Source organism: Schistocerca gregaria, chromosome 1, assembly GCF_023897955.1.
Source record: "Schistocerca gregaria isolate iqSchGreg1 chromosome 1, iqSchGreg1.2, whole genome shotgun sequence".
NCBI lineage: Eukaryota > Metazoa > Arthropoda > Insecta > Orthoptera > Acrididae > Schistocerca > Schistocerca gregaria.
Genome location: NC_064920.1, coordinates 739,408,407 through 739,422,911, shown reverse-complemented (window position 1 = coordinate 739,422,911; position 14,505 = coordinate 739,408,407). Strand labels below are relative to the sequence as shown.

Sequence of the window (14,505 nt, the reverse complement as noted above, 5' to 3'; positions counted from 1 at the left end):
ACAAAGAACAGGAAACATAATTTCGGCTTAATAGCAGTATGCATGTTGGGTATAGTTAATCATTTTTTCCATTTGCATCTGCGATTGGAATATGTGACGCAATAAAATGTGTCACCGTTGTGTATTTTACAGTTAGTCACAGACCATCATAATTGCAGAGCCTTTCTTATGCTTAAAAGTAAGCTATTACTCAGACTGAACGTTATAGCTGGTAACGTTCTTTTAGACGTGTTTGGCTTACAGTAGGTCATCAATCCTGTTAAACGTCAAAATTATTAAGCCTGTGACCCGTATAGATTAAAAAAGATGAAAATCATTTACCTGATGCAAATTCTTGTAGGCGTTTTCTCTTCGCGTTTAATGCACGCTGCATACCCGATTCGAATGATTCTAACATTTTACTAACTTCATCATCCAAGTTTAAATTTAAAGTATCTTCGTCAGCTTGTATGGGATACGTGTCCTCCGCTGCTCTTTTTCTCACAGGCCTAACATTTTCCATCGGTTTTATGGGCATCTTGACTGGCTTTGATTCCAATAAATCATCGTCTGAGAGATCACTGATCGTATCTGAAACTGTTGACTTCTTTTGTGGGAATGACGTTTTTTTAAAACCAGCTTTCGGCATGTTTCCTTCGAATTTTTCAAACTTGCCGCTACGGTTTACCCTGCAATCCAAAGATCAAAGATGTATCAATGTTCAAAATTTCAAATCTTTGAAAATGCGTTTCATGTAATCAGAGAGAATCGAGGTAAAATTGAGGAATAAAAAAAATAAATGAGTCATATCTAATTTTTTTAACAATGATTTGTTTTAGGGTTTCTTAAACATAACTGAACCCTATGTTATTTTGGACATTTTTTTTAATACGTCGCGTGTTTTAGTAGTGTGTAATTTTGAAAACTATAAGTTGAATTTAAGAAAGTATAATGGTTCTAGGATTTCTCTGTAACCCTTTCTCGTGCAACTGCAGAAATTCGTATTTAGTTTAATAACCGAACTAGTTCCAGAGATACACATGCTTATTGGCGGCACAAGTTTTATGGGCAGCTTGGACAGAGCCGGTTTGAAGGTGGATTTGAGTGATCGTGTCGTACTGTAGTATGGGTGAAGTGGTAATTATTAGGTAGTATCACAGTAGATTAGTTTGTAATTAACTGTATTCGTATATATTATGAACGGCTTGAGTTACGTATAGGTAATTTTGCTGACTTCGAAAAGGTGGTTTTATTGTGTAATGTCAATAATGGAAACTGCAGTAAATGGTATCCTGTAGTACTGTTAAACAGAGAACATTTACCTGCAGGGCTTTGTAAACTGGTTCATATTCGTTCAGTTATTTCATCGTTGCATTTATTTTCAGATCTCGCACGTGTAATCGTCCATTTAGTCGCTACTTATTGTATGAAATAGAGATCTTCACACATGTTACAGATCACAATATTATTTGTTAAACATAAATCGTATTAGTTATGTTTCCTCATAGTGCTACCTATAGGTGTTTTATTCTGTTGTAGTGCATCCTAAAGCCTTCACAGCCGTGCAAATCGGAACGGTAGTTATAAAAGGTAGTTAATTTTTTGAAGCAGATAAGCGGTAGTGTATTTTATTTCTACTGATCAGCCAGACCGATATCGCGTTTGGAAACATGTGAGGCGGCCAGAATTACCGTAAACGATGTATGTTTCTCAACGTAGTATAGTTTTCTTGCAATGGCATTGTCATAACGAGACCGCGTATGTTCATGAGAATGGGTGCTCGCAATCCTAGCTGACATGAAAACTGATTGGAAACTAATGGTGTTGCACACGAGGACTCGGTGCTATAAGAATTTCGTGGGAAAGCATTAATTTCTCGTGTCCCATATATGATGCCGAAATATTAGCCTAAGTACTGTAACAATGTATATTGCATTTATAAAGTGGTAGCCTGACCAAAGGAGCACATTTCCAGTTTACAGGAATTGCTTGTACCAGGGAAACTATTGGAATCTTAACAATTTGTGTGAAAGATTCAGTATTTCCTCCTGTTTGTGTAATGTGGAGGAAAAAATTCTTACGGGTCCTGGGTGGGGGGGGGGGGGGGGTCATTAATGAAGTATAACTATATGTGTTTAATATAATTTAGAGCAAACAATTGGTAATAACTGTTTGCAAGTCAACCGTGCTTCTGCCTCGAGTTGTTTTGGGAAATTGTGATTTGAATCTTGCCCCCCCCCCCTCATTAATGAACTCGGTGTCCTAAACTATTGAATCCCCTTGTCCAGACAGCATAGAAGGAACAAGTGGTGAAAGTTATAGAGCACTTTGTTATTGTAATACAGTACTCAGTCATTCCCTCCCAAATATGATTAAAATGGAATCCACATAATGATTATGAAATTGAAATGGGATGTTTAAGCTTGCAGAACTCTGTGTGATAATGTTTCTCAGCAATTAAATGAAAAAGAGTTGAGGGGGATGGGGAAGCAGTGGACATTTCACTTTTGTTGTGCTATTTTGAAACTACTACTTAATTCTTTAAAAGTTGCCTAGATAACTGTGTGGAACCTTATCTAAGGAATGTCTTTGTAAGCTTTAATAGTTGTGTTGTAGCAGTAGTCCCATGGTCAATGCTGCTGTAACAGTAGGGCCTAATTATATTGTGTAGACCTAGCATTACACACTGCAAACTGAGGTCACGATTTAGTTTTGAACATGTATTAAACTAATGGTGTAGGTCAGCGATCTCGTACTTTGAATGGAAACCAAAGGTTTTTGTCTAACTGCCATTGTGGAATGGGATTATGCTTGCAACATCTTACAGTATCTGTGTATAGGCTTCTGCGCGGACTGAATTGCTTGCAGTAGATCTATTTATTTATGGTTCAAGTTTATAGGCCTGTTATTGAATTGTCATAATGGGTTTTGTGTGAGGGCGCATTCGTGTATGTTTGGGGGGGGGGGGTGGCTGGGTGGATACACAACTGGGGGTAAATGAAATTTGTTCTCAGCTACATGGACCAGTTTAAAAACAGTGACGTTCATGATAATAATACCAGACAAAAGAAAGACCTAACAGTATTCTTTACTCAACTTATCTTTGGCACAGACAGGTAAAATATGCTGCTATGAAAGTTTTTGTCAAATTACCGGAAAAATAAAATGTCTGACAGACAGCAGTAATAGCTTCAAAAATAAATTGAAATCGCCACTCCTTGTATACTGTAGCTGAATTCTAGAATAGGAATAAATAAATCTATAAATATAGTATATGCGTTTTGTGCCATTTAAGGGAATGGGGTAAATAATAGAAATATTAATCTTTAACTCTGTCTTGTTTCATATGTGCATTTCTTATGCACTCGACACGTTCCACATCATAACAGCTATAGTACCATGTGATTGATCAATGGAACATGCAACTAACTAACTAATTAGTTACTTTGGAAAAGATTGTACCAGTTGTGTGACAGTGGAAATGACAACCTAAAATACACTGGTTGAGGGGGGGTGGAAATAAGTATTTGAGATAACAGGTAACTAATATGGAAGTAAGGACTTTCGAGTATTAGATATGTGGCGCCATCAATAGGCAAACTAAAAAAATGGAAGCTGTGCTAGTTTTGAGAATAAATCCTAGAAATACGGAAGATTCTGATCCCGTTTGCTTTGACCCATGACATCACAAATATGGTGTAAACAACCATAAACTAAGATTCCAGTATGGCTCATATAAAGTAGCTACGTACACATTATGAGGACGAAAATACTTCAAAAACCAAACACACACACTTTCCACAAAAAGCCTAATGACACGGGACAAGCGGGAAATGGGGTGTTTTGGGGTGGGAGCAAACTAAATATAAACAAATTTAGACACCCACCCCATACAAAACGACGAAAAAGACATCACAAAACTCCCCAAATACGACTAAAAATCTGTAATCGGACACTTCCCTTGACCTATATAGCTAAACAGCAGCTCCCGATCCCATAAATTAGGATCAGTCACTTTCCTTGGCCTATATAGCTCAAAAACATCTCCCAATACCAATATCAACATACAAAGCCACACATTGGGATCAAGCACTTCCCTTGACCTGTGCAATGTTAATTTGATCTGTCATATCCATTCCTGAACAAAAACAACAGATTAATTTTACTAAAATTACCAAACGATGCACAGCGAACAACACTAAATTAACCTTCACACAAAATTGTTAACTCACTAAAACGAATTCCACTTCAAACACATCTGACACACGATCACTTCTGGATAATGAGCAAAAGCAAACTGAGCCCATTACACCACAAAAACGAAATCCTGAACATACCACCAGAGAGCACAACACGACTACATCTACAAACACGCCACACTCACAAACCAAACTCCGCGCCATCATGACGTCACAGACAACACCCTTAAGTCACAGGTCAAAGCCAACGCATGGGATCGGGCGCTTCTGTTAACCCTAAATCCTTTGTCGTGCTGGTGGAAGGAGAAACAGTTAGGTTGAAGGTATGGGGACAGTGAGTTAGTGGAGCTTACGGCCAGGGAGTTATGAGAGCCAAAGTATGTTTTGCAATGATAATCCCTTTGCATGTAGTACAGAGTAGCTGGTGCGGGAGTGATGGACACAGATTGCAGAGTAGCCATCGAGATTGAGCATGTTCTGCGCAGCAGTGTGATAGACCACCGGGGAGGGGGGGGGGCGTTAGAGTTAGCTCTATGTCCTTCGCTACAGTTTGGTGGTGGCAATTCATTCTGATGGACAGCTGGTTGATGGTTACACCCACATTAAATGCTGAGCAGAAATTGCAGCGGAGCTGGTATGACTGACTGCTTTCACAGATGGCAGAGATTGTGATGGTACATAACCACCCTGTGACAAGGTGGGAGTGGGATGCACTGGGTGGGTGAATTGGGCTAGTCTTGCATCAGGACCTTCCACAGCGACTGTAGGATGATTGAGAGTGAGGTAAAATTGATCGTGGAAGTCAAGTCTTCATGGCAAGATGAAAATGCAATGCCACGCAATATATGGAAGAAACTTAAACTGGAAGCATGTAGTGTCATTTGTGTGCAATTTGGCTCCATGGCATGCTAGATGATTTAAGTTTACAAATACACCTATGTATGGGGCAGGGACTAATTTGTTATGTATGCTGGAAACTTACCTATATTTTCTATTTTAATATTACAATCTGTATGATGAGATGAAGTTGTTTAGCAAACATGTCTATATTGAGAGAAATACTAATGATAATTCTGCACATAGTTTTTTGAGAAGCAAGGTCCTAAAGAAAGCAACCGTTGGTTGCGAAAGCTTGAATTTTGTGTGTATGTTTGTGTATCTATCGACCTGCCAGCGCTTTTGTTTGGTAAGTCCCATTGTAATAAACTTAAAAGTTTGAAAGCTGAAAGTGAGGTTATGCATATGGACATTTTTATAACAAATTTTCTTTACAGTGTAATTCTTTTTTGCTTAAGTGTTGTGTGGTTGCGACAGTACTTTACCACATTATATTAACATATTTGAGTCATTGATCCATACTGTGTAAATTAAACTGTTATTTTGTAATTTCCTTTCTTGATTCTAAACTGGTTCTCAGGTAAGAATGTCATCTGCTGAGACATCACACGTCTTTATCTCTAAACTTAAACAGAAACCAGTGAACTATGATGGATATTGATTAAGAGCACAAAAGTTTTAAATTACGAAGGTTGGAAGAAAGAAAAAAACTTCAAAGAGATGGAAGTTAAAACTGAAGGATGAGCAAGATAGGAAAAGACAGAAGTAGTACAGAGAAAATCTTAAGGCATTGGGCAAGACAAAGCACCTCCACAAGAGTTCTTATTACAGTAGCAGATCATTAGGGAAAGCAGTTACTGAATTTCCGAGAAAGCTGAATCTAGCTCGTAAATTCAAAAAGGGAGGTAAAAATCTGCATGAAGAAACAAAAGCTAATGTGGTAGTCTTCTCTTCCTCATTACATAAGCAGGACAGAATAGGCAAAAATACAGTTACCATAAAGAATGCCCGAACTAGGAAGAAAGAATCGGTGCAGAAAGGCAGATGAAGACTTGTACTCAAGCGTATGAAGAGTTTGTGAAGGACTATGCTGACTGTGAATTAAAATACAATCAGTTTTTTGTGCTTGGACCATCATTTGTATTTCGTGATACCCTTATGCTATGTAAAACGTGTGCACAGTGGTGTGGTAGGAGGGGACGTTGGCACAAACCATGCGTGTTTGTGGGCACGCACATGTGCGTGCCGCATACCATGTTAATATGCAGTTTTGGTGGACAGTGGAAATAAAACTATGGGGATACAAGAATTAATAGATCCTTGTGTATGTGAGCTAGAAAAATTTTGAGTCCATGTCAGAAAGGTGTGAAAGATGGAAACTGTAAAGGTCCCCACATGAGCAGCAGATCTCAGCTATCCGTCGCTTGCAAGATCACCAGTAGTTGGTCCCTCACCTAGACTTCCCACTCGTGAGCAATTTGATTGAGTATTGTGAAAGTCACTGTCTTGATAAGTTCTGCTATGGAAAATGAATTGCTAAGTTTAGCAGTAGTTGTAGATAATTTCCCTTATCTACATGAATACCTGCAAAATCATAAATTTAAAATGAGAATTATAATTTACTAAATTTGTTTTGAAATTCTTTTCTTGGGAACTGTAGATTACTTTACAGCATATATATTAAATTTTTCACTGACAATAGATGAGTTATATACACAGGTCTATATACAGTGTGCTAATAAGATATGTTTTATTATTATTAGCTTTATTATTTTTTTAAGTCTTATAATTACCTGGTGTTGCTAGAGAGATGGTGTCAATGGCAGAGCTACTAATTACTGTCTCTTGTTATAAATTGTATCAAGGAGATCTAATTATACAAAATGACTAGGGACTTTTAAAAATTTAGTAATGCTTACCATTATTCATAAATAACTCTGAATGGTGAGAAAGATCCCATTCCTTAATGAATGTTGCTATGAATTTCCTGTCAATTCTATATTTTTAGTGGAAGTTTCAAAATGTTTATCACTGCAAAATCAGAGGATATATCATTTCTTGATGTAAATGCCATTTTTGGCTTCCACTTCCTTCTCGGAGCAGGTTGGTTGGTTTGGAGATTAAAGAAACTATACTGTGCGATCTTCAGCCCCTTTTCTCTTTGTTGTTTATGGGCCCTGGATAACTATAAATTCGAATGCCAATTTCTTACTCAATGTGGGCAAAGTGAAACAAAACAGAACTGCACACACATGCTTAACAAATATACAGGTTATAGCCATATTGCATGTGATCCAGCAGATTGCCTGGGATTTCATATGACCAGTGATCAGTAACCAGTTCCTGTGATTTGCCCACACATTTGATCTACAAAGTGATCTGTTGCCCATGTGACAGATTGCTGTGAATTGTCACTAGTGTGTGTGTCTCTTAACTCTGCACAAATTATCTTCAGTGATGAAACAATTCATAATGAAATACCATGGATAGATTTTGATGGATGTAAGTGCAATGAAAAATCAGTTTGTATCTGAACGCATGAAAAAATATTAGATTCAGTTGTCAGCATTCAAATTTCATTGTTATGTGAAAAGGAAAGTCTCCGCACTTTGAGGATGTAAGGAGATCTATAAATCATGATGCAGTCGTTCAGGTATAATGCTGCAAAAAACAAATGTGTGCATCCAAGTGCTTTATTTACTTCCTGACAAAACTTATTCATTTAATACAAAAATTGTAAGATCATAAGGCATTTTGTCAATTTATAATATTTGCTGTCCATAGTGACACATGAATTTAAAAAAAAAATGCTGGTAAAAAGCAGTATCCAGAGGTGCAGTGGCAGTTAACAACTTGTACTCATAACCATTTGAGTTTCAGTGCTTTCTATTAGGGCTTGGAGCTCTGGCTATTTCCCACCACAACTCTGACAATCTGCAGCTTCGTCGACAGAACCGACTGCAGTCCTTTGGTGCAGAGCCAAGTGGAGGGTCTGAATCAGAGTCTACAAAATATACGTGTTTCACAGTTTTACTGACCTTCAAAGTAGTCACCAGCGATCTGGTAGTCTTAGGATACTCTTAGCAGTGCCAGTTGTGTTGACAGTTCGAGTGGCACAGTCTATTGCCTGATGAATTTGTAGCGTTTCTGAAGCAAATGCTGTGAAGTTTCCTTCAGTGTAGAAACAGTTGAACTTACGAGGGCTTAGGTCAGGGGAGGGCAGTAGGTGGTATAGCACGAAGCAGCCCCATCAGTCAAACAAATCACTAACAGCTTGCACTGTGCATTCTTGAGCTTTGCTCTGTAAAATGGTCAGGTCCTGCAGGAAGTGTCATCACTTCTGTCTCTAAGCTGGTCGTAGGTTGTGTTCCAAAAATGAACATGAGTACTATGTCTTGCGAGTCGGTGGTTGGTAAAACAATTCAATTAATAGTTTAGTCCGATTGTCAAGTATAACCTCTGCCCTTTCTATTTCACAGGAACTATCTACTTCAATTTTACCATAAGGCAAACTACTTCTGACAGCAATAAGTACTCCACCACCAACTGTATTTAATCTATCCTTTCTCAACACCGTTAGGTCATTTGAAAAAATTTCGGTTGAACTTATTTCTGGTTTTAGCCAGCTTTCTGAATCAGTCTCAGGGGGTTCTGTGACCGTGTAGACTGTAGATCCTTTTTAGATGGATGCCCTCCCTGTGGTTTCCTTAGATCCTTTAACCGAAAAACTCACCCAGTCCCCTCCACTTGGCTCTGCACCAAAGGACTGCAGTCGGTTCTGTCGATGAAGCTGCAGATTGCGAGCTCTGCCTTAATCTCGCAAGCGAGACTGGCAGTCTTTGCCGTTTCTGCTAACCGCCCGAAACCAGAGAGAATATTCTCCGATCCAAAGCAACACACGGCATTGGTACTGACAAGGGCCACCACCTGCAGTTGGCTGCACCCTGTACTCTCCATGGCATCTGGAAGCACCCTTTCCACATCGGGAATGATTCCTCCCACCCCCGATATGCACATGGAATGCACACTGGCTTCCTTCCCCTCCTTGACAGTCTTATTCCTGAGGGGTCTTATTACGTGCCTAACGTTGGAGCTCCCAATTACCAGCAAACCTACCCTCTGAATGCCCAGACCTTGCATGCCGAGAACCTTCCTCGGGAACAAGATGGATGACTTCATCTGGCTTAGAGACTTCGTCAGCCACAGACAACACCTGGAACATGTTTGTCAAATGAACCAGGGCGGCCGTACGATTGTCCCCTCGGAAAGTCTTTCACTGCCTGCCACACTTTGGAATAAGTTCCCCCATGAATCTGGGTGAGGGGTCAACCTCAGTGCAGGCATTACCTGGGAAGGTCACAGCAGTGGACCGATTGGGGGACACGTGGGACGTGCTAGACGTCCCTCCCTCCCATTCCTTCCTATCGTGAAGTCGCTCCTGTTTGTAGCTCATAAAAATATGTAACAAACGAATGGTGTACCCACATTATTAGCGACAGGAAGTTGAGATGCTGTCTAAGTATTATTGTTTGGAGTTTGAATATTTTACTGCTCTTCCTGATCTTATGTTTCACTATCCTCAAGTAAGTGTGTTGGTAAGTCTGTGAAGTGGCACTATGTATTCACAAAACTGACAGGCAATTAGAAACATTCATCTGGAGTAAGAGCACTAAGTCTGACTCAGGCAGCACAGCAAATCATGATCAGACTGTGGATGAATGACTGCAAAGAGAGAGTGAATAGAGAAGGCTTGTCATCTTAGCTGTACTTCAGCTAGGGATGTGAGTGTTAATGGTGAGAAACCACCACTGTTTGTCCAATGTCTCTCACAAGGAAACCAGCATGCATTAATCTGTGTCCCATTTGTCCATCATTGCTCATATTGAATGGTGCCAGGGGCAACATACCCTGGCTAGTCTTGAGCTTGTAATAAATATAAGTGGAGCCTCACCAATTCTGTACTCCAGTATCTCTATTTTTCCCAGAGAAAGGCCTTAGCAACTGTGGTGAAATAGTTTTGTTCATTTAATGACAGTTATGTGACATGGCTCGGCACTCATGAAACAGCTAAGTTAACTGACTCCAATTGGAGAGGTCTATGCATCATGTATATAATGTTCATTAGTTTTAATGATATATGTTGAAATATAATTTTCACATATCACATAGTTTTGTATGGAGATGTTATGTTGGTTGTGTATTGTTTAACACATATCTGTTGTTCATTTATTTCAGAGAGCAGGCTGTACTGGGAGTTGCTGTGTATTATTTTATTTGCTCATAAAAAGCAATTGACAGACTGAGTGGAGGTAAAACAGCAACACACACTAAATATTTCCAGTTGGAGTTACCAGTGAGGCACTGCAGGACATCCAGTTACAATAAGTAAGAACATAACATGCTCATAATTGAAGTTGGGGTACAAATATCTGCAAATAGAGCTTGTAAACTATCGGGCACTTCATTTTTCTGAAACTGTAGAATTCTTAAAAGAATCACCTTGCTAAATATGTGGGCCTGGTGATAGCAAACTGCCTGACATAGTAGGAAAATAGCATTACTGATTTACCATGAGAACCAAAATTTGTCATTTAATCACAAGACTTTAATTTTACCAAATAGCTAATATGGAAGTGAAGCAAACCACTAGCATGTTATTTAAAATAATTTTAGAAGTGTAATACACTTACACATGCTAAAGATATGTCACCACTGAGAAATTTTAATCTAGAGGATGTCGGTGATAAAACGTACAAATCACTTCTTCGTTTAGCAAACATTGCATGTTAAAAGAGCAAGTTTGTAGAGTAGTAGTGCAGTTTATGAACAAAAATTATTGCTACTTTTGGACAAAACTACCAAATATAAGTTGAACTGGGAAGTGGAAAAAAACAAACTGACAGTTTGTATTGCCCTGTTAGTTTTATTTCCTATCAAAATGGCCAGATTTCCTAGGCAAATTAATAGTTATATGGCCCAACTATGTTAATTGTGTGCTACTTTCATCTCAGATTTGTGAGAATTGCACTAGATTCTGAGATAGTTTTTAGACAAAAATGTTGATTTTATTCTCTGGAATGGCATAGAGCAAATGTGAGCCAGTAGTTTGCGCAGGGACTCGCTGCAGAGTCCCAACTGCAAGTATAGGCAGCTGTAGCAGCAAATAAAGAAAACTGTTTAACCTGTCAGTTGAAGTTCCAAAAGTACTAGCACTGTTCTGCAGTATTTCTCAAATGATTTTAAAGAAACTTGATAGTCAAAGTAGCCTCATACTGGCAGATTGAAATTAGGTGAGTATATGCAGAAATCTTGCATTGCTATTCTAGGTAAGATACTAAAGGTGGTGGTTTGCTTTCCTCCACCCTGTTATAATGTGTAAAATATGTGTCTGTGTTTTGTGGATGCCTGGTGAGTATTTGTACAGTGTATTTTTGGGTTTGTGTTATTAAGGGAAAGGAGCAGTTGTAAACTGGTGCCAAAACGTAGCCTACTAGGGATGGGAGAAACCAAAGGGTTAAAAGTGATAATGTTATTTTTGTTCTGAATAAAGGATATTTTTCGTTTTTTTTTTTCTATAACAAGTCTTTTATTTTTTTATTTTTTTTAACAACTGTGTAAAAAGAACAAAATATTAATTGGTCATAGCAGTGCTAAAATTTGTGGTTCTCAAAAAAACCTTCTGTAGAAATTGAGTAATTTTTATTAGACAAATTTAGATTGCCTTGAAATATTGCTTTATAATAGAAAATGGGAAAAGCAGTCATCCTAATTTAATGAGAATGCTAACAGAAATGAGCAGCAGGCAGATGGGATAAGAATTGGTACAGCAAGGCTGAGACATTAATGTATCTGTTGCCATGTAGCCTGTGGCGCAACGGTAGCGCGTCTGACTCCAGATCAGAAGGTTGCGTGTTCAAATCACGTCGGGGTCACAGAGAAATTTTCGTGGCCTATGGTACGCATGTACATGTAGTGAGCTAAGCTTGCCCCCCTGTGTGGTCAATATGGTGGTTTCTCACTGTCATCGGACACCCATTGTATTAAAGAATGGCACAACTTCTCATCTTGGAAATATTTTATGAAATGTGTATCCATGAAGTACAGTGCCTCATTTGCTTCAAATGATTAAAAACGGCAGCCATAACAAACTTGCGAGAATTTGTTCATAGTTAACTATTAAAATAGAAAGTAGCTGAGCTTGTAGCCCTTGAAAATGGACAGATTAACATGAAACAGAGTTCTTCAGTCTCAGTATAGTGAGTAGAAAAGAAAGTGTACTGACTCCCCTTGTTCAGGGGTTCCGCACGAGATATGTTGCCCGCTTGTGACCCATGGATGTATGTGTTACTTCTGCAAAAATAGCACAAGTGCTCATCTGTTCATGAAATTTACAGTGTGGATTGGATTGAGCCTCTGTAAAGTTACACGGAACACACAGCATGTGTTCCAAACCTCTGTCTTGGTTCTTCTGTTGCTAATGTCGAGCAAACATCCGCATTTGGCTTACATATGATGTCAATGAAAGTTGACATTTATGTTAAGTTTCTACAGGGAGATACTGAAAGTTTTACAGGATTGTACTTGTGCAAGATGAGTCTATTACTGACAGATCATCACTGCAACTCGTGTATTCCATGATACCAAAACAGTGTTGCTGTACAGAAAATAGCTGAGACCCCATTGGATAAGTATAGAGATATTCCAAAGGCATTGCCAGTAGTTAGTCTTTGAAGTTGGGAGTTCATTCAGAAGCAAAGCTGTTAGTTTTTATCGGCGAGAATGCTTCTTCATTTCATTAATGGTTTGTGAAACTGTATTTTTGTATACAAAGCATCAATGCAAAAGTGCATCTGCCAAGTTGGTCATACGACTAATGAACAATCCCATTGATTTGCTGCTTTTGAATCATATTGCTTTAATTTTCTTGAAGAATTTTATTCCATTGGCTACTGAGCTACTGCAGGAATGATCTTTGGTCTGTTTGTTGAAATGACTTTGGATCAGAGTGAGTGGAAGTTAACTTGGGGCAAACTTTCAATCCTGCGAATTCTGCGAAAGTATCTTGTCAGTAAAAATTGTAGTTGTCATCATTAAAAAGTAAATCACTGTTATTACATCAACTGTTCCTTATGCACTTTATGGCATGAATATCACCTGAAAATGCCCATATTCTTCTGGTTTCATCTACTACATTTGATAGAAAGCAGGTATCTATTTTTTATGTCAGTAATTTGTAGCCATTGCCAGTCCTTTTTGTTCAGTTGACTACTGCAAGAAGAGAATGCAGTATGTTTCATTCCAGCTTGCTTTGACTGGTTAATTACTTGATTCAGTATATGTAAGAAGTCACTAGGAGTGGCCTTGAGACTTGTATGTACAGCAACAGGTTGAATCTTATTATGCAACAGAGCTTAAACACTAGCAAGTGATTTGAAAGGTTATTATTACAGTCATCCAGAATATATTCCCCTAAATCGAAGAAACCACCGACTTCTTGTGAAGTGTAACTTTTCTTGGAGCTTAACTTTATCTAGAATCAGCACACCTTTGTTTTCGTCATGTTCTTCCTGAAAATAATCCTTAATTGCTTCAACAGCATGTGTGTTAATTCTACATGAGCATTTGAGATCATTTGTTGAATTTCAGGGACTTGTTTCAGAATGCTGTTGCAACAATCTGTACTTCAGACAACATTTCTATCAATTGGACTGCTTAATTTTTAAGAGCATGCTGTTGAGAAGAAACTCATTATCATGCCACATTCCTTTGTTGTTTGGTATTTCCTTAACATAGTGGCAAGTACAATTTCTGTTTGTTACTAACCGTGAGTTTACAGTTGTCGAAGACATTTGACTAAGCCATCTTAGGCTTTTCATTCGAGAGATACTTACACATGAGATTGATTTCAGCATTCCGTGTTCTTAATTTGTTAAATAACTGCAAAACTTCCTGTTTCTTGCTCTGTTTGTTGTTAATATAATCACTGCTCTGTCTGATGACTAATCCATTCCCTACAGTTTGCTCAACAGAAGACACTGGACTGACAGACGTCGCAACTGCGTCTTGTTTAATGCCGGATTTCAGGCAAGGGTAGTAGACGTCCCCTTACGGCCTTGTCAAGTTGGGGGGTCTTGGTGGACACGCCAGAAGACATGGCTGAGGTTTTAGCTAAACACATTTTTTGTCACCACATCATTCAGATAAGCCCCTGTCAGATGTTCTGTAGGACTGCGGAGATGAGGAAGCTCAATTTCTTCTTGCATAATGGGGAAGTCTACAACCTTCTCCATGTGGAAAGTGGAATCAGCTTTGTCTACAGCCAGTGACATTGCTTTAGGACCTGATGAGATCCATTATGCCATGCTTTGTCATCAGTGCCCTGAAGCAAAAGGACAGCTTCTTTCTTGTGTGTCAGAGTTGGTTTGATGGAGAGTACCCACGATTTGGAAGGAGGCAATATTAATTTCATTCTGGAAGCCAGGCAAGGACT

The 14,505-nt window shown here is 38.7% G+C and overlaps 1 protein-coding gene, 1 long non-coding RNA gene and 1 other non-coding gene across 4 annotated transcripts in view; 2 read left to right on the top strand and 1 right to left on the bottom strand.

Annotated features, from left to right (window-relative positions):
- The window catches only part of LOC126267283 (synaptonemal complex protein 3-like), a 112,180-nt gene extending 111,499 nt beyond the window's left edge, over nucleotides 1-681 (bottom strand). Inside the window, exon 1 of one of the 2 annotated variants that reach the window (XM_049972359.1) lies at nucleotides 322-681. In XM_049972359.1, coding sequence (XP_049828316.1) covers nucleotides 322-628 — 307 coding nt within the window. In that variant the 5' untranslated portion in view covers nucleotides 629-681. The remainder of the gene's footprint in view (nucleotides 1-321) is intronic. The other variant, XM_049972366.1, reaches the window with a different exon arrangement.
- Nucleotides 682-726: 45 nt separating this feature from the next.
- Nucleotides 727-14,505, top strand: part of LOC126267279 (uncharacterized) — a 29,460-nt gene continuing 15,681 nt past the window's right edge. The window contains exons 1-2 of the long non-coding RNA XR_007548976.1: nucleotides 727-1,127; nucleotides 10,251-10,400. This is a non-coding gene — a long non-coding RNA (uncharacterized LOC126267279). The remainder of the gene's footprint in view (nucleotides 1,128-10,250; nucleotides 10,401-14,505) is intronic.
- On the top strand, nucleotides 11,878-11,947 carry Trnaw-cca (transfer RNA tryptophan (anticodon CCA)). Its single transcript has one exon. It is a non-coding gene; the product is annotated as a tRNA-Trp (tRNA).